General features: G+C 32.5%; 1 protein-coding gene across 4 annotated transcripts in view; it reads right to left on the bottom strand.

Moving 5' to 3' along the window:
• The window catches only part of LOC143223555 (potassium voltage-gated channel subfamily KQT member 1-like), a 147,873-nt gene that overhangs the window by 41,251 nt on the left and 87,185 nt on the right, over window positions 1-19,437 (bottom strand). For all 4 annotated transcript variants that reach the window (XM_076451656.1, XM_076451655.1, XM_076451658.1 and 1 more), the window contains 3 exons: window positions 5,082-5,172; window positions 2,161-2,287; window positions 1,802-1,977 (listed from right to left, as the gene is read on the bottom strand). In XM_076451656.1, the coding sequence (XP_076307771.1) occupies window positions 1,802-1,977; window positions 2,161-2,287; window positions 5,082-5,172 (394 nt within the window). The remainder of the gene's footprint in view (window positions 1-1,801; window positions 1,978-2,160; window positions 2,288-5,081; window positions 5,173-19,437) is intronic.

Below are 19,437 nucleotides of genomic sequence, written 5' to 3'. Positions count from 1 at the left end.
GAAGAGAGCAGCAAATCAGAAGAGGAGACAGACGATGAAGATCCAGATTACAATTTCAGAGGTACAGCTGGTGAGAAAAACCCATACTACCCCAACCAAAGAGACCTTATTGACTTGCTCAGAGATCTTGGTCTAACAAAGTCGAATGCCGAGTTTTTGTCATCTAGGCTTAAGGAGTGGGATTTGTTAGATGAAAGTGTGCAAGTCGCAAGTCAGAGGAAACGTCACCGGTATTTTTCAAACTTCTTCGTTCGTCAAGATGAGCTCTGTTTCTGCCACAATGTATCCGACCTGCGCGAGGCAATTGGAATTTCCTGTAACCCGAACGAGTGGCGCCTCCTCATTGATAGCTCATCCAGAAGCCTCAAAGCTGTGCTGCTACATAACGGGAATAAGTAGCCTTCTCTTCCCCTGGCTCATTCGGTGCACCTCAAAAAGCAAGGCGAGCGCTTCCACCAAGATATACTCGACTTTGAACGCCGCTACCAAGGAGCGTATAACGAAAACATGATGAGAGACTATATTTGGGGGCTGATATGTGAAAGTATTTACATTACAGTCGCAAATCTCGAAAAACTCCTCACTTCTAAACATTTTTGTTCACTTTTGTATAAGTTTAGTATAAATACATGTAAATCTTGATTCATATGCTGTTTCATTCAGACCTTATGTAAATGAAAATGTGCAAATTTGCCCGTTTTTAGATAGAAAATAGGTTACTTTCTAAAGTTCATTATCCGGGTCACTAAAGCAAAGTTTGAAGGAAATGATGGCCATTTTCTGTACTTTTACAACATAAACAATTAAGAAATAATACATACTATCCAGGAACAAAATTTGTGTTACATAGTGTTATTCGTTAGATAAATTCACATATTACTTAAACACAACATAGAAGTAGTTCAGAAAAGTCCGTTGTAATGGCAGAGGACAAATGTTAACAGCATTCATAAACTGGCCTAAATCAATCCACAAGCTTCATAAAGTTAAAAGTACTCATGAATGTCAATTTCTAAACGAGTTACAATACAGTTCGTTTACTTGTTAACTTAAACGATACCTTGTATCACAATGTGTTAAATGGCCAGGCCAGTGACCTTTATGATACAGATATAGATGTTCCTAGTTTGACCCCTGAACTATAGAAAAGTTAACCAGCTGGTAATACCCACCACCAGAATGGTTTGTTTTTAATCGAATAGCTGGATTGGCTTTGACTTTTATAATGGGCCCAGCATGGCCAGGTGATTAAGGCACTCGATTCTAATCCGAGGGTTGCGGGTTCGAATCCCCGTCGCACCAAACATCCTCGCCCTTTCAACCATTGGGGCATTATAATGTGACGCTCAATTCCATTATACGTTGGTAAAAGAGTAGTGCAAGAGTTGGCTGTACGTGGTGATGAGTAGCTACCTTCCTTCTAGTCTTACACTGTTAAATTAGGGACGACTAGCGCAGATAACCCTCATGTAGCTTTGCGCGAATTTCAAAACAAACAAAACCAACATTTATAATGCAACTACAGCAGGAAATGCGAATCGTTCTTTTTAGCACCACATCTCTAACCCAAGACTGTCAAATCTCTAGTCCATTACGCAATGAGGCGTTCGAGCCTTATATATTTAAACAATCACTTCACTAATTATGTTAGTTTGATAACTTTTCCTCCAAATGGTATGACGTTTTGCAGTTTTTGTACTTAAAAATTAAACTGGAGAGGGGTGTTTGTTTTATCTAGAACTCAACACCGTTGGTAAGTATGATTTACTTGTTGGTCACTTGGAACTTCTTTAGTACTCACCTGGCGATGTGCATAAACAACAGAACCTAGCAGCTTCCAGGTGCCGCCCCTTCTGTCCATTCGTACCATCCGGAGAATCTGGAAAAAACGAAGACCTCGCAGAGCAGAAGTGGCAAAGACCTGACCACTGCTGCCCATTGCTAAAACCACGAAGGATGCAACGATGACGATGGTGTCTGGAAAGAACAAAGTGAATTTGGACAACGAAAGTTGAGCTAAGTAAGATAACTTATCCTAATGGATAAAACAAGTCATCGGGTAGTCGAATTTATGTTCATCGTTGTTACAAGATACTATTAAAGTTCATTATAAGGAATAAATAATGTATTATATAATAAGTATCAGAAATTCTTACTGACCGATTATACAGAATGGACTACGCAGAAACCTCAATCGGCCTAGCCATCCCTGATAGCGTGATCTACAGCCGGCTGACCACAGACGGAGGAAAAATTCTATAGTGAACCATACGATCATCACTATCTCCTAAAATCAAGCAAAGAAACAAAAGATCAGCCACACCGCGCTTATCCATTCATTTAACTAATTCAGAAATTATAATTCATCACCTAATAATGGATAGGAAGAATCTAATAAACGAATCATTGTGCACCGATCAATATCTCTAGTACTTTAAGCAATGTTTTTTTTTTATTTTTTGCGGGATGTTCTATAAATATACTTTCCAATCACTGGCCCGGCATAGCCAGGTGGTTAAGGCACTCGAATCGTAATCTGAGGGTCGCGTGTTCGAGTCCCCCTCACACCAAACATGCTCTCCCTTTCAGCCGTGGGGGCGTTATAATGTTACGTTTAATCCCACTATTCGTTGGTAAAAGAGTAGCCCAAGAGTTGGCGGTGGGTAATGATGACTAACTGCCCTCCTCTAGTCTCACACTGTTAATTAGGGACGGCTAGCGCAGATAGCCCTCGAATGGTTTTGCGCGAAATTCAAAACAAACCAATCTAACCACTACCACGAGTTTTTAACACCTCTCTAGTACGCGACTACAAATACCCTGTATTGTGAGCTCATTCTGGGTCTACTTATGGGGCCGTTGCTAATGAAACTCCATCTGGATCTCATAATGCAGTGCTTTTCCTGTTTTATAAAGATCAGCAAGATCACTGATAAACGGCTGAAGCCAAAATGTCACAAAGAGGGATAATAACGAATTTCCAAAGGCAACTGATGACTAGATGCAGCGTAAACAGTATGACTGTCCTAAATACTTCAATCCACCTTTTCATATATAAATACTATGTGAATAACGTGATTTACAAAAGAAGACCGTCATATATGATAATATCGACAAAATTGTCTGAAGTTTATCACTTACTGGTCCTTGTGGATTCTAAAAGTGTTGTAACACAAGAACAAAGATATAGAACTAAATCCATCACCAAAGCATTTTCAGAAAAGTTCGGGACTGCAGGTCAATTCATATTTTGCCTTCAGAGAACTGATCTGCTGAATTTCACAATTATTTACCACGCATACGCCGTTCGTCACTGTTCTGAATGTGAGACGTTGCTTCAGAGAAAAGGTTCTGGTTATGGCAGTAAACTGAAAAACTATTTGCATCTCAATGCGTTATCCCAAGTGTGAAGACGCAGTCGGTTGGTTTGGTCTTGCTCTACTGTTCAAAATTAAGAAAGCCGTTAATGTCGGTGGAATTGTACTGAAAAAGGTCGCACTTCTTATAAAACGATATCTTACTATTCCAAACTCGCATACCATATCCATCTGTGGTTCCAAACACCTGGAATTTATGTTGGACCTCACAGAGTTCTAGCCTAGATCTAGTTTAGCACTATAAACGTTTTATTTTGCCTCCTTAAGGATAAAAAATAACAAATCTCAAAATCTCATCACAACTGGAGATATTCTCCAAAAGAAATGGTGGCTTATTCCGTGGAAGTATACTAATTGTTCATATCAAGTATTAGCAACAAAGTGTAAATTGTGGCTAAAACGTAAAATAGGCTGACTACCTATTATATTTTGATTTCAATAGCAATGCACAATATCTCCAGATACTAGACAAGGAAACAAGTATAAACATACGCAAAATAAAAGAACCCCTACTTATACAACAACTGAAACCAAAATTAAAGCAATATAAAGAAACACCTTCATACCTTTACTAATTAATAACCTAACATTTAAACTGCAATGACCCCTACAATCCCGTACACTTTTAAACTCTCGTCCCTTAAGTATGTGTCCGGCAACAGTCAGTTGCAAACTCTCTCTTTGTTAACCTGAAAATGACCTAAGAAGGTCGAAACATTGTTCTCTGCTATATTTTGATAAAAGTGTTAATACCCATACCAGATATCCTGAGATACAATTTTACTTCAAATGGGTTTCTCGTCATCAAAAAGAACTGAGATAACTGTGTTGACTTAAATGTGACTTGACAACCGAAATTAATGGAATAATATAGTCTTTGTTGTTGGTTTCCAATGTAACTTTACAACTCTTGTTGGTCAAAGAAGACCCATCCACCTTTCAAGCGTTCAACCATGACACACAAATATTCCTCTATCTCAGGTCATGATAATTGATTACTGCTAATTGAAAGCACGTGTCACACTCGCATGACGTAAGCAAGTTAGACTAAACACATTATTTTTGTAAGATAGCTTGGAAAAAAGAATAAACAAAGTAAACAAAACCAGTTACTCTGAGGTACTACCAAGACTTGACTCTACATCCAATCGCAGCACTTCGTCATGTTTATATTTTATTAACAGAGTAATTAATTAATGGCTAAGCGCTAGGCCACCAGTACGTATTACATCAGATACACACCACTCTAGATAACGTCGAAACCTAACTGGTGATGCTATTTATTGGAAGCACATGAAATTACACTTACTCTCGTACATTATTCTCATCAGTTACTCTTCAAACAATAAACGTTAAGAAAACAATGTATTGTTTCAAGCTAAGTATTCACGGCTTTTTTTCCGGTATATTACCATCAAATCAGCCATCAAACTAAAGTTCTCCATTCATATAATGTTGATACCCTAAGAGGTTTTCAAACTTGTCGTGAAACCAGGTTAGTTCAATTCATTCAGTGTATTATGAGTAAATTAAAAGTCGCTGCAAATCAACAAAAGTGTAGGCCGATGTGGGAAGCGATAGCTTGCAACTAGGATTGCATTTCAAATCAAATTCTATTAAAAAAATTCCTTGGGGCCGTTTGGAGAAAACATGAACAAACCGATAACGATAGATAAATAATAGAAGTAAATACAAAAAACTTACCATTCTAAACAGTATTTTAGTGGCAACTTTTTCAAAGTCGCTAATAGTTGAAAACACACTTAGCATCAAACACATGAACACCATGAAGAACCTGAAGGAAAGTAAAACAGGAAATACACCTTAAAAAGGATTCAGTGAAGTTGTCAGTTCATTCATTACGTTTTTCATACAGACTTAAAAAATCACACACATTAACCTGTGGTCAAAATCTATTTCGAAAGTTAAAGACGTTAAAGATTACACTACATATTGATCTTTTGACCTCGTTGATACAAAATCCTGAAGATTACACTATATATTAATGTTTTGGCCTTGCTGATACAAAGTGTTAAAGATTACACTAGATATTAATCTATTGACCTTGCTGATACAAAATGTTAAAGATTACACCACGTATTAATCTATTGACCTCTCGAATAAAAGATATTAAATATTACACTAGATATTAATATATTTGAGATTACACTAGCTGATCGCTGATAGAAAATGTTAAAGATTACACTAGGTATTAATCTATTGACCTCGCTGATACAAAAGTTTAAGATTACACTAAATATTGATCTATTGACCTCGCTGATATAAAATGTTAAAGATTACACTAGGTATTAATCTATTGACCTCGCTGATAAAAAATGTTTAAAGATTACACTAGATATTAATCTACTGACTACGCTAATACAAAATGTTAAAGATCACACTAGATATTAATCTATTGACCTCGCTGATACAAAATGTTAAAGATTACACTAAACATTAATCTATTGACCTTGCTGATACAAAAATTTAAGATTACACTAGATATTAATATATTGACTTCGCTGATACAAAATATTAAAGATTACACTAGATATTAATCTATTGACCTCGCTGATACAAAATGTTAAAGATTACACTAGGTATTAATCTATTGACCTCGCTGATACAAAATGTTAAAGATTACACTACGAATTAATCTATTGACCTCTCGGATAAAAGATATTAAAAATTACACTAGATATTAATATAATGACCTCGCTGATACAAAATATTACAGATTACACTTGGTATTAATCTATTGACCTTGCTGATACAAAATGTTAAAGATTACACTAAATATTGATCTATTGACCTCGCTGATATAAAATGTTAAAGATTACACGAGGTATTAATCTATTGACCTCGCTGATACAAAAGTTAAAGATTACACCAGGTATTAATCTATTGACCTCTCTGATAAAAGATGTTAAAAATTATACTAGATATTAATATATTGACCTCGCCGATACAAAATATTAAAGATTACACTAGATATTAATCTATTGACCTCGCTGATACAAAATGTTAAAGATTACACTAGGTATTAATCTATTGACCTTGCTGATACAAAATGTTAAAGATTACACCAAGTATTAATCTATTGACCTCTCGGATAAAAGATATTAAAAATTACACTAGATATTAATCTATTGACCTCGCTGATACAAAATGTTAAAGATTACACTTGGTAAATATTGATCTGATACAAAATGTTAACACTAGGTATTAATCTATTGGCCTCGCTGATGAAAAATGTTTAAAGATTGCACTAGATATTAATCTACTGACTACGCTAATACAAATTATTAAAGATTACACCAGATATTAATCTACTGACCTCGCTGATACAAAATATTACAGATTACACTAGATATTAATCTATTGACCTCGCTGATACAAAAAATTTAAGATTACACTAGATATTAATCTATTGACCTCGCTGATACAAAAATTAAAGATTACACTAGGTATTAATCTATTGACCTCTCGGATAAAAGATATTAAAAATTACACTAGATATTAATATATTGAGCTCGCTGATTCAAAATGTTAAAGATTACACTTGGTGTTAATCTATTGACCTTGCTGATACAAAATGTTAAAGGTTACACTAAATATTAATCTATTGACCTCGCTGATATAAAATGTTAAAGATTACACTAGGTATTAATCTATTGACTTCGCTGATATAAAATGTTAAAGATTACACGAGGTATTAATCTATTGACCTCTCTGATACAAAATAAAAATTAAAGATTATCTACTAGATATTAATCTGTTTGACCTCTGTTGATACAAATTATTAAAGATTACACCAGATATTAATCTACTGACCATGCTGATACAAAATATTACAGATTACACTAGATATTAATCTATTGACCTCGCTGATACAAAAATTTAAGATTACACTAAATATTGATCTATTGACCTCGCTGATAAAAAGATTATTACAAAATTAACACTAGATATTAATGATATTGACCTCGCTGATACAAAATGTTAAAGATTACACTAAATATTAATCTATTGACCTCGCTGATATAAAATGTTAAAGATTACACTAGGTATTAATCTATTGACTTCGCTGATATAAAATGATTACACGAGGATTATCTATTGAACGGATACAAAATATTAAAGATATTAATCTATTGACCTCGCTGATACAAAATGTTAAAGATTACACTAGATATTAATCTATTGACCTCGCTGATACAAAATATTAAAGATTACACTACGTATTAATCTATTGACCTCTCGGATAAAAGATGTTAAAAATTACACAAGATATTAATCTATTGACCTCGCTGATACAAAATATTACAGATTACACTAGATATTAATCTATTGACCTTGCTGATACAAAATGTTAAAGGTTACACTAAATATTGATCTATTGACCTCGCTGATATAAAATGTTAAAGATTACACTAGGTATTAATCTATTGACCTTGCTGATACAAAAATTTAAGATTACACTAGATATTAATATATTGACTTCGCTGATACAAAATATTACAGATTACAGTAGATATTAATCTATTGACCTCGCTGATACAAAATGTTAAAGATTACACTAGGTATTAATCTATTGACCTCGCTGATACAAAAATTTAAGATTACACTAAATATTGATCTATTGACCTCGCTGATATAAAATGTTAAAGATTACACTAGGAATTAATCTATTGACCTCTCGGATAAAAGATATTAAAAATTACACTAGATATTAATATATTGAGCTCGCTGATTCAAAATGTTAAAGATTACACTTGGTATTAATCTATTGACCTCGCTGATACAAAATGTTAAATGTTACACTAAATATTGATCTATTGACCTCGCTGATATAAAATATTAAAGATTACACTAGGTATTAATCTATTGACTTCGCTGATATAAAATGTTAAAGATTACACCAGATATTAATCTACTGACCTCGCTGATACAAAATGTTAAAGATTACACTAGATATTAATCTGTTGACCTCGCTGATACAAAATATTAAAGATTACACTAAACATAATCTATTGACCTCTCGGATAAAAGATGTTAAAAATTACACAACATATTAATCTATTGACCTTGCTGATGCAAAATGTTAAAGGTTACACTAAATATTGATCTATTGACCTCGCTGATATAAAATGTTAAAGATTACACTAGGTATTAATCTATTGACCTGACCTCGCTGATGAAAAAAGATGAAAGATTGCACTAGATATTAAAAAATTTAAGATTACACTAGATATTAATATATTGACTTCGCTGATACAAAATATTACAGATTACACTAGATATTAATCTATTGACCTCGCTGATACAAAATGTTAAAGATTACACTAGGTATTAATCTATTGACCTCTCGGATAAAAGATATTAAAAATTACACTGGATATTAATATATTGACCTCGCTGATTCAAAATGTTAAAGATTACACTTGGTATTAATCTATTGACCTTGCTGATACAAAATGTTAAAGATTACACGAGGTATTAATCTATTGACCTCGCTGATACAAAAATTAAAGATTACACCAGGTATTAATCTATTGACCTCTCGAATAAACGATATTAAAAATTACACTAGATATTAATATATTGACTTCGCTGATACAAAATATTACAGATTACACTTGGTGTTAATCTATTGACCTTGCTGATACAAAATGTTAAAGGTTACACTAAATATTGATCTATTGACCTCGCTGATATAAAATGTTAAAGATTACACTAGATATTAATCTGTTGACCTCGCTGATACAAAATATTAAAGATTACACTAAACATTAATCTATTGACCTCTCGGATAAAAGATGTTAAAAATTACACTACATATTAATCTATTGACCTTGCTGATGCAAAATGTTAAAGGTTACACTAAATATTGATCTATTGACCTCGCTGATATAAAATGTTAAAGATTACACTAGATAATATTTAGTGTAACCTTTAAGATTACACTAGGTATTAACTTATTGGCTTCGCTGATACAAAATGTTAAAGATTACACTTGGTATTAATATATTGACCTCGCTGATACAAAAATTAAAGATTACACCAGGTGTTAATCTATTGACCTCTCGGATAAAAGATGTTAAAAATTACACTACATATTAATCTATTGACCTAGCTGATACAAAATATTACAGATCACACTACATATTAATCTATTGACCTTGCTGATACAAAATGTTAAAGGTTACACTAAAATTGATCTATTGACCTCAGATATAAAATATTACAGATCACACTACATATTAATCTATTGACCTTGCTGATACAAAATGTTAAAGGTTACACTAAATATTAATCTATTGACCTCTCTGATAAAAAATGATAAATATTACACGAGATATTGATCTATTGACCTCGCTGATATAAAATGTTAAAGATTACACTAGATATTGTCCTTCATCCCTTGCTGATACAAATGTTTTTTTTATTCATAAAAAAGTATATAAACAGTGATGCAACTAATGATCTTTAGCTAAATGTATAAAATATAGATGACAGAATACGTTCATGGTTTTTTTTGTTTGTAATAAAGCACGACGCTACATAATGGGCTATATGTGCTTTGCCCACCACGGGTATTGAATCCAGGCTTGTAGCGGTGTGAGTCCGCAGGCATGCAGCTGTGCCACTTGAGGGCATATAGTTTCATGGGTATTGGTTAGCTGTCTTACTGGGTCACAATTCCCTGTCTTCTACCAGACAGAAGTATGGCATTATCCATTTTTATCTTCGAATCTTATTTTTTAAAATGTTGAGCTTTACTTTAACAAATGGCGAATAACGATTGCATTAACAGATAAAATGCTTAAATAATGTTTAAAACATTTAAATTACTTTTTTAAATCTTTAGAAAGCAAAAATATGTTATCAAACTTAATGAAAATAACTTAGCCAAAACATTAATAATACATTATGTAAATAACGATCCTTTTCAAAATGCAGGATTCTTTCACAACGTCAAAATCAAGTTTCGATTAAGGCAGTTTGACGGAGCTTTTTATTACGTTTCATAGCAACAAGTAATCAGGGAAGTTGTTTCAAAAATTATTACAAAAACATTTTAAAAACTGCAAAAAGAAAACTCAAGTATTTTCAAGGCTCATTTGGTTGAAGTATTGCTTACGTGTGATTCACAAAGTTACAAACACTTATATATATTATGTAATAAGGTAACTATCCAAACCAAACCTTTTGAAACATTACAACTTTTAACGGTCCACTGTGTTATAATAAATATTTGTTCCTCCAGAAAACTTTGTTATTTGTAATAATATGTATATATTGAATTTTCGAGCGAAATAATAAGTTCTGCTTTAAAAATTGCAGGTCAAAGCAAACAGAATAAGTAGAGAAACAGCTTCAAATAGTAATGGATACAGGAAGTATAAATACTTCAAGAACTGATTGATTGATTTAGTGTTTTATGCCACAAAGCAGCTAGGCTATACTTCAAGAAACGTTTCTTTGTTGCACAACTTCAAACAACGTATTTGGGCGTGATACTCAATTACGTTATCAGTGATACACGTGTCCACGTCACTAATTTTGAAAACCCCAACACTGGTGTATTGTAAAAAAACTTTGCAGTTCAAAGAGATTATTTCAGTCACCTTCAAAGTAAAAAGAAATAAAGCAAAATGATTTGAGTGTAATGGTCATAAATTCGGAAAGAAAACTTCAAAAACTTTCCTTGATTCTAAAGTAACGAGTATCTATATAGCGGCGTTTTCCACATTTGCACTTACGATGAATGATACAAATGTACTTAAAGGTGGATGTGCATCAAGGTGAACAAATCTGTACATTTTTGAAATATATTATGTTCAAATTATTACTCCAACAAATAACACCACATGTGACTTTTTTCAAACCGGAAATGTAAAAATCTAGCAAAATAAATGTTACTTTTTTTTTCTTCAAAAACGAAATTGTTAACGTCATTACATTTTCATTATTAAAATAAATCACGCATTTTTGAAGTTAATAGTCAGCTCTTGATGTTCTAGATAGGTTTCACCAGCAAAACACAAAACTACAGTAACGTTTGATGTCCTGATAACACACAACAGCACAGTTGTTTGTTAAGTTTGGTATGCTCACAACATACAAACCCACAGTTAAGTTTATTATTTTAGTAGCACACACAAACATGTTGGTAAATTTGTTATTATGGTAATACACAAACACGTGATTACACTTCATAAATAAGTTTAATACTGTCAGTATATATATATATTCTGGTAATACACAAACACAGTTAAGTTTGGTATGCTCACAACATACAAACCACAAACACAGTTAAGTTTATTATTTTAGTACACACAAACACACAAACATGTAAAACACACATTGGTTAAATTTGTTATTCTGGTAATACACACACAAACACTAAATGTGATTAAATTTACTCTTCTTCTGCATGTGTTAAATTTGTTACATACAGGTAAAACACACATAATTAAATTTGTTATTCTGGTAATACCATAAGCACATCGTTAAATTTATTATTCTGATAGCATACAAACACATCGTAATATTTGTTATCGTGGTAATACATAAACACATGGTTAAATATGCTACCCTGCCAAACTTCCAAATCAAAGTTAAAACAGTTTGAAACAGAAAACTCACTGACAGCTTTGTTATTTTTCTAACCCACATATCCACAGTTAAATTTGTTATTATTTCAATAAACAAACACATAAATAAGTTTTCGTTCTTCCAATACATAAACTCATAGCGAAGTTTGTTACTATATACCAATTCATATTTATGTTTGTTTCTCCTTAAACACTCCCAGTTCACAGAGACATTCTTAGGATGGCACACGGTTTTGTGTAGATGTGACTTTCCCGAAGAAGGCTTGAACCAGCATCTTGATCACAACAGATTATTACAGGTGAAGTATATTATGAAGCAATAAATGGATTCTGAGCTCCACACGTTAAACTCGTAACTCGGTTGGCCTGGCATGGCCAGGTGGTTAAGGCACTCGATTCGTAATTCGAAGGTCGCGGATTCGAATCCCCGTCACACCAAACATACTTGCCTTTTCAGCAGTGAGAGCGTTATAATGTGACGGTTAATCCCACTATTCGTTGGTAAAAGTAAGTAGCCCAAGAGTTGGCAGTGGGTAGTGATGACTAGCTGTCTTACCTCTAGTCTTACACTGCTAAATTAGGACGTCTAGTGCAGATAGCCCTCGTGTAGCTTTGCGCGAAATTCAGAACAAACAAAGAAATGTAACTCGGTTTGTTTCATCTTTAATTTATCCACGTGAAATATCATAATGATGGTTGTTCCTCGCAATATACATAATTATTGGCGGTTTATCGAGTCTTCTCAACTCGTAATGCTTGGTCATAACTAATTTGATCAACATAAACTTAAAAACAATATAGCTTAATGATAAAACATTCTATTAAGAAAAGAGAGAGAGAGAGACAGATTTATTTTCCCATGTTCTTGGGTGTAAAAGTGACAACCATTAGATATACATAAAGAGAGATAAATGAGTCGTTATAGAACAAATCTCCAACAGAGGATAAGTAATTGAGTTTATAAAAAAGTCAATGACAGGGAGAATCTTTTGTTATAGTAAATGAACCTGTTCACTTTGTAATTAACTTTGATTTATTTCAATAAAAGAGAAGAAAAACTTCTTCCTTTAACGAAGATATATCATTGAACTCCATCAACATACTTCTTACAGAACAAAAACACTAAAACTAATTACACTACACTTGGTAACTATTCCAGAATGTGTACTATTTAAACACCGTCAGTGTCAGCTTTAATTTGAGCATTTGTGTTTAATTAACGGTGGTATGATATAAAATGGTTCTTGACTAATGACGACAAATCATAAGAGCTTCGATAGTACTTGATTACTAGTACTTTAAAGTTAAAACATAACAAACAAATCAGTTTACTTGATTACTGGTACTTTAAAGTTAAAACATAACAAACAAATCAGTTTACTTGATTACTGGTACTTTAAAGTTAAAACATAACAAACAAATCAGTTTACTTGATTACTGGTACTTTAAAGTTAAAACATAACAAACAAATCAGTTTACTTGATTACTGGTACTTTAAAGTTAAAACATAACAAACAAATCAGTTTACTTGATTACTGGTAATTTTAAAGTTAAAACATAACAAACAAATCAGTTTACTTGATTACTGGTACTTTAAAGTTAAAACATAACAAACAAATCAGTTTACTTGATTACTGACACATTAAAGTTAAAACATAACAAACAAATCAGTTTACTTGATTACTGGTACTTTAAAGTTAAAACATAACAAACAAATCAGTTTACTTGATTACTGGTACTTTAAAGTTAAAACATAACAAACAAATCAGTTTACTTGATTACTGATACATTAAAGTTAAAACATAACAAACAAATCAGTTTACTTGATTACTGGTACTTTAAAGTTAAAACATAACAAACAAATCAGTTTACTTGATTACTGGTACTTTAAAGTTAAAACATAACAAACAAATCAGTTTACTTGATTACTGGTACTTTAAAGTTAAAACATAACAAACAAATCAGTTTACTTGATTACTGATACTTTAAAGTTAAAACATAACAAACAAATCAGTTTACTTAATTACTGGTACTTTAAAGTTAAAACATAGCAAACAAATCAGTTTACTTGATTACTAGTACTTTAAAGTTAAAACATAACAAACAAATCAGTTTACTTGATTACTGGTACTTTAAAGTTAAAACATAACAAACAAATCAGTTTAAGAAGTAAACTAACAGAGAACATTAGCGAAATAAGTAGATAATGCTATGAGACATGGATAGAGATATTGTTCTTTTGATCTGATTAATTCGTTAAAAATGTCATGATATTTTATGAGTTTTTTTTTGTGTGTTCCAATGACGCGTAGATACAGAAAGAGAAATAGCTTATAAAAAAGATAGAGAGAACACATGAGAGAGAGAGAGAAAGGCAGGTAGCTAGTGATATAAAACATCAATAGAGATAACCGTCGTAAATCAACTTTTTTTTGTTTTAAGTACCAAAGTTTATGCAATACCGAACATATCCGTTGTCATAAAAGCTTTTATTGTACATTTTCAGTACATAGATGATATATATTTCGTCTGGATACGTGAAAGCCAATTTTTTTTCTGTATTTACCAAACCTACTTTTGAGGTGTTCAATAAGCTGGCAATATGTGGGAATTAGAATAAGGAAACTCTGTCGAGAACACTAAAAAGCTTTTACCTTAATGAGAAAAACATCAATAAACCCACCACTCCTTTGATAGTTCTCCTAAAGCTTCCTCTATTTGGAACATAGATTCTCATTTGAACGGAAAACAAATATCACTTGTGATAACTTTCGGAAATAAGTAAATAACGAGAAAAGAAACCACACAATAAAGGATGTACTCCCAAATGCTCGATTTCATGTTAACATGTACAACATTTCACACTTTGAATATTTAACGATACTATTTTCTATTATTATGATTATTAGCGTATATCTTCTTCTCAATGCAAGAGCTTCGATAAACGATTAGGTAACTTGATATGTATGTTATAGCAAAATGAGGAAACTTAGTCATACGTTTGAAGAAAATTTAAAGAAAACGAAAAAATGAACGAAATCAGCGAGAGAAAACGGACCTTTTCACGAACCGCCGGAAAAATTTCATTTTTAAAAACACAGATACGAAATATGAACATGGTTAGTGTAATGTTTTATCTATATCGATTAATTACTTGAGGCTATTAATAGCATTAGCATTTACGCTAATGCAATTATGTTATTTTATAAATTAAAGTTTTTACATATTATATAATATTATGTTATATATTAAAATATCTGTCACTATCCACCTGTTTAACTTTCTATTTACCTATTTCTATGAAGTTTCCAGTGTCTTACGTATTATAATTTGTCCAAAACGAGTCTCGATTTAATATGTTTCGTAAGTTACGTATTACGATTTCAAACAGCCCGAAATTTGAATTTGAATTTAGAGATTAATTGAATATCAATATGGATAAAAATTACGATATTTGCCAACAAGATTGAAATACACAATTTTCTTTCTTAATACAAATATATTTTATTATAAAAAATTACATTTTATAATAACAGTTATTACAAATAATTATTTATATACAAATATTTTACAAACTCACAAACAATATTTAGTCTTCTATCTGATCTGTAACTGAATAATGGTCCATGTTCACGACCAGCGAATTAGTTGTATGTTGATACAACAGATATAATTTACTTGACAGGAATGCTAGCTAGCTCTATTCTTGTTTGGCTTAAAGCGATTTATAAACTAACTTTTTATAGAGGAAAATACATATCTAATGTCTTCGTAGAAATACTAACATTCGAAGTCAATTCTCTGAAGTTGAAAGGTTCGTATTGTCTCAAATCTATAAACGTTCCTATTCAAATATCTGTAGTTTTCTGATTAATAAGCGTTTATCATAATTATAGGTTCTGAAACTTACAGTATACTGACTGTAGCGACCAAATACTATTCTTAATCTGTCTATTGGCGTGTCGATTTATAAACTTTAGGCCAAATTCTCGAAAGTTCACTTGGTCCAGCAATATTCGAAGGTACGCTAATGTTTTCGTAAAACATACATTGTTGATTCTTACTCTCGAGAATCTTCTACAAATTTAGAGAACAGGGGGGACTTGTACAATACACATTGAACAATATAAGTTATATCCATTTCTAAATATATATTAAACTGAAACAAACATAAATATTGAAATAATATTAAATCCGTTACAAGTGATGACGGCAAACAACGTTAGACAAATATTTATTTATTCTTCCCGACGTTTTGGCTTACGCTTTTTTCAAGGATCTACGCAACTGATTTTAAATGACAGTAACGGAAAATAATTTAAAAATGCAATTGAATGGTACACGGTGAAGCGTGCTAAAAGTATTGTTGAACGGGTTTAAGTCGCAGGTCATAAAACAAAGCTTACATTAAACAGTAATAGTACTACAGAGGTCAAGCATCGTAACTGTTAATGAAAGGACGTTTGGATTGGATCAAAACTAATTCCAAAAGTTTCCTCTCAAGAATGTTCTCATAAATCCCAAAACATTTGATCATATAAAGTATCTTATTAATTCCGCCGCGTGCGTTGACGTAATGTTCATCGGTGACTTCTTTGATGTCAACACTTGCAGCAGCACGAAAGTTTCTCGTAACGTTTATTTTTATCCTTCAGTAGGCACTGAAAGTTTCATACAACTGACATACATGTATATATATATATATACATTACGATTATTAAGTCGTATATTGCATTACGTAAATAGTTTAGAAGGTTGTTTGTTTCAACAGAAATATTTAAAATCATCCTTCCAACATTTTATGATTATCGGTTACATATTAGGTATAAAGGCAAAATAAATTGTTATTTTAATAACTTTAAAATATTTTCCATTTTAAATATATGTAAGTATGTTAATATTATTTATACATATTATGTATATACGGGTACAGATATAAAGGATATGTGTAACAACGTCATTGAAGGGTTTTTTTTTACTTGTTTTAACAAGTTCTTGTTTGTGTAAAGAATTAATGGAATCACGAAAGTATAAACAGAATATAATAAACCAACATAAGGTGAGCATAATATTGGTTTATCATATACGTAGTTGAGAGATGTTTCACATTATTATTATCTTAGTTTCCACAGGGTTACGTTGTAAGCATTAGAGAAGTTTCCAGAACTAGTTTGTTGTTTTTTCGAATTTCGCGCAAAGCTACTAGAGGGCTATCTGCGCTAGCCCTCCCTCATTTAACAGCGTAAGACTAGAGGAAAGGCAGCTAGTCATCACCATCCTCCGCCAACTCGTGGGCTACTCTTTTACCAACGAATAGTGGAACTGACAGTCACATTATAACGCCCCCATGGCTAAAAATACGAGCAGGTTTGATGTGACCAGGATTCGAACCGCGACCCTCTGATTGCAAGTCGAACGTCTTGCCATGCCAGGCCTTCCAGAACTTCCATTTTCCTATATCCTGTAAATGAACACGTGCTTTTCGCTAAAAGGTGAAAAACACTATGTAAGAGAAACAGTGAAGGGCAGGACACTTGATTTTATAACAATTGTTGCAGTGTTAACTCCTTTTGCTGAAAAAGTATTCTTATAAACAATAATAGTGAAGTAACAGTATGACGCTTAAATACTTCATTCGTTTTTTGATTGTTTGTTTCCTGTAAAGCACAAAGCTACACAATCTTTTCTGTGTCCACCATGAGTATCAAAACCTGGTTTTAGTGATGTGAACTAGGATTTCAACCGTACTACGTCCGCCACATCTATTTGATTATCGTTAGATGAAGAATCAAAATATCAAATTAACAACCGTTTTTAACACTGTTCATCTCACAATTATAATGAAAGCGAACTATTAACATTCTCTCGCGAAGAAAACGAGTTATTTAGAACGTATTACAACAAAAATGTTTTCACAGTACACAAGTTATATTTACAGTTATGCGTTTGACTGTAAACATACTTATCTATATCCAAACCTAAACCCACCAATACAAACAACCTTTTGTCTTATTGAAGATTTGATCACATCCAAGTTTTACAGCAACCAAGGATAAGTTGTTGAAGTGTATATGCACGATACTAAGTGTACACTCGCTGGAAGCTGTTAGGATTTATATTTTGATACGACCTTGACGTCAACCTACTGTCGCCAGATGCGTGTGATTCACCCGTGTCATTTATTAAACTTATAACAAGCTTAAATCTCATACTGATAATTCCTTAAGACTATATCTATAGTAGTATAGTTGTTGTATACGATGTATAGAAACCTGAAGGAAAGAAGTCGTAACAATATATTCTCAAGACGGCTGGTATGGGTGTTAGAACTTTAATTAAAATAAAGTATTAAACAAATTAAAGTTCTAACACCCACAACAGCCGTCTTGAGAATACATTTTTACTTCAAGTGAGTTTCTCGTCATCACGAAGTCGTAGTAAGTTGGAAAGCCACTTAAACTACGAAATAAAACAATTTATTACCGTCGTTTGGGCTTACTCTACTTTTTCAAGGTACTGAATTTTGTCTGAATACCAACATTTCAACATTAATTATGGTACATAAAGAGACAACGTGAACTTCATACGAGGTCTTACGTGTGAGCTAACATGAGTGCGGTGGTAAAACTTCCGTAAATCTTAGACTTAAGAAGGTTTACGAGAAATGACGACGCAACCATAACACTGTCCTGCTCATGAACAGATAGATCAGTTACGTTATTGTATTTGTTTTATACAAAAAGCACTAGCCTTGCTTTGTTTTAGTGTTAGTTTTACACTAAAGCAAGAAGAACTGCTATTTCAACGCGGACATCAACATTGACTCATAATGAAGCCATTTGTTCATTACAAGTTTCAATAGCAAATTCTGGTATCGTGATTGGGTAAATGACATCTCCAAAGCTCCCCAGTTTCCACGTCCATCGTTCCGCGACTGTTTCGTGACAGAGACACGACAGAACATCGAGAACTGCACTGACAAAGAGATGATTTTTGTAACTAAAAATACAAGAGCGATTCGTAGATTAAACCAATATTGCAAGCTAGTGAAATGTTGTACAAAAATGGCAGTCTAACGTTATACATCAACTTCGTACGTGGTTCGAGAACTTTAATGGAATAAAAATAAAACGAGGCTTGAGTATAGAAGCCGAAATGCCATCCTCTGTTCGTTCAACAGATATTTGTAGTCCATTAAAGTCCACAAACCTAGTGTTGGCCACTTTGCCTAAAGTTCCATTTCGTATGTATATCAGAAACAATTTCTAAATTGTAAATTCCGAACTTTCGTTGTTATAATAACTTAAGCCTGATACTGTATATTGTGGTCAGGCTTATTTAATAAATGAGTGTAATGTAAGATACTGAATGCTTTATCCAGATTATTGAATATGCTATGCGATATGCAGCATACAATACAATTACTTTGTTACATTAGT

This window comes from Tachypleus tridentatus, chromosome 8, assembly GCF_004210375.1.
Source record: "Tachypleus tridentatus isolate NWPU-2018 chromosome 8, ASM421037v1, whole genome shotgun sequence".
Lineage (NCBI taxonomy): Eukaryota > Metazoa > Arthropoda > Merostomata > Xiphosura > Limulidae > Tachypleus > Tachypleus tridentatus.
This window is presented reverse-complemented; position numbering and strand designations above follow the sequence as displayed.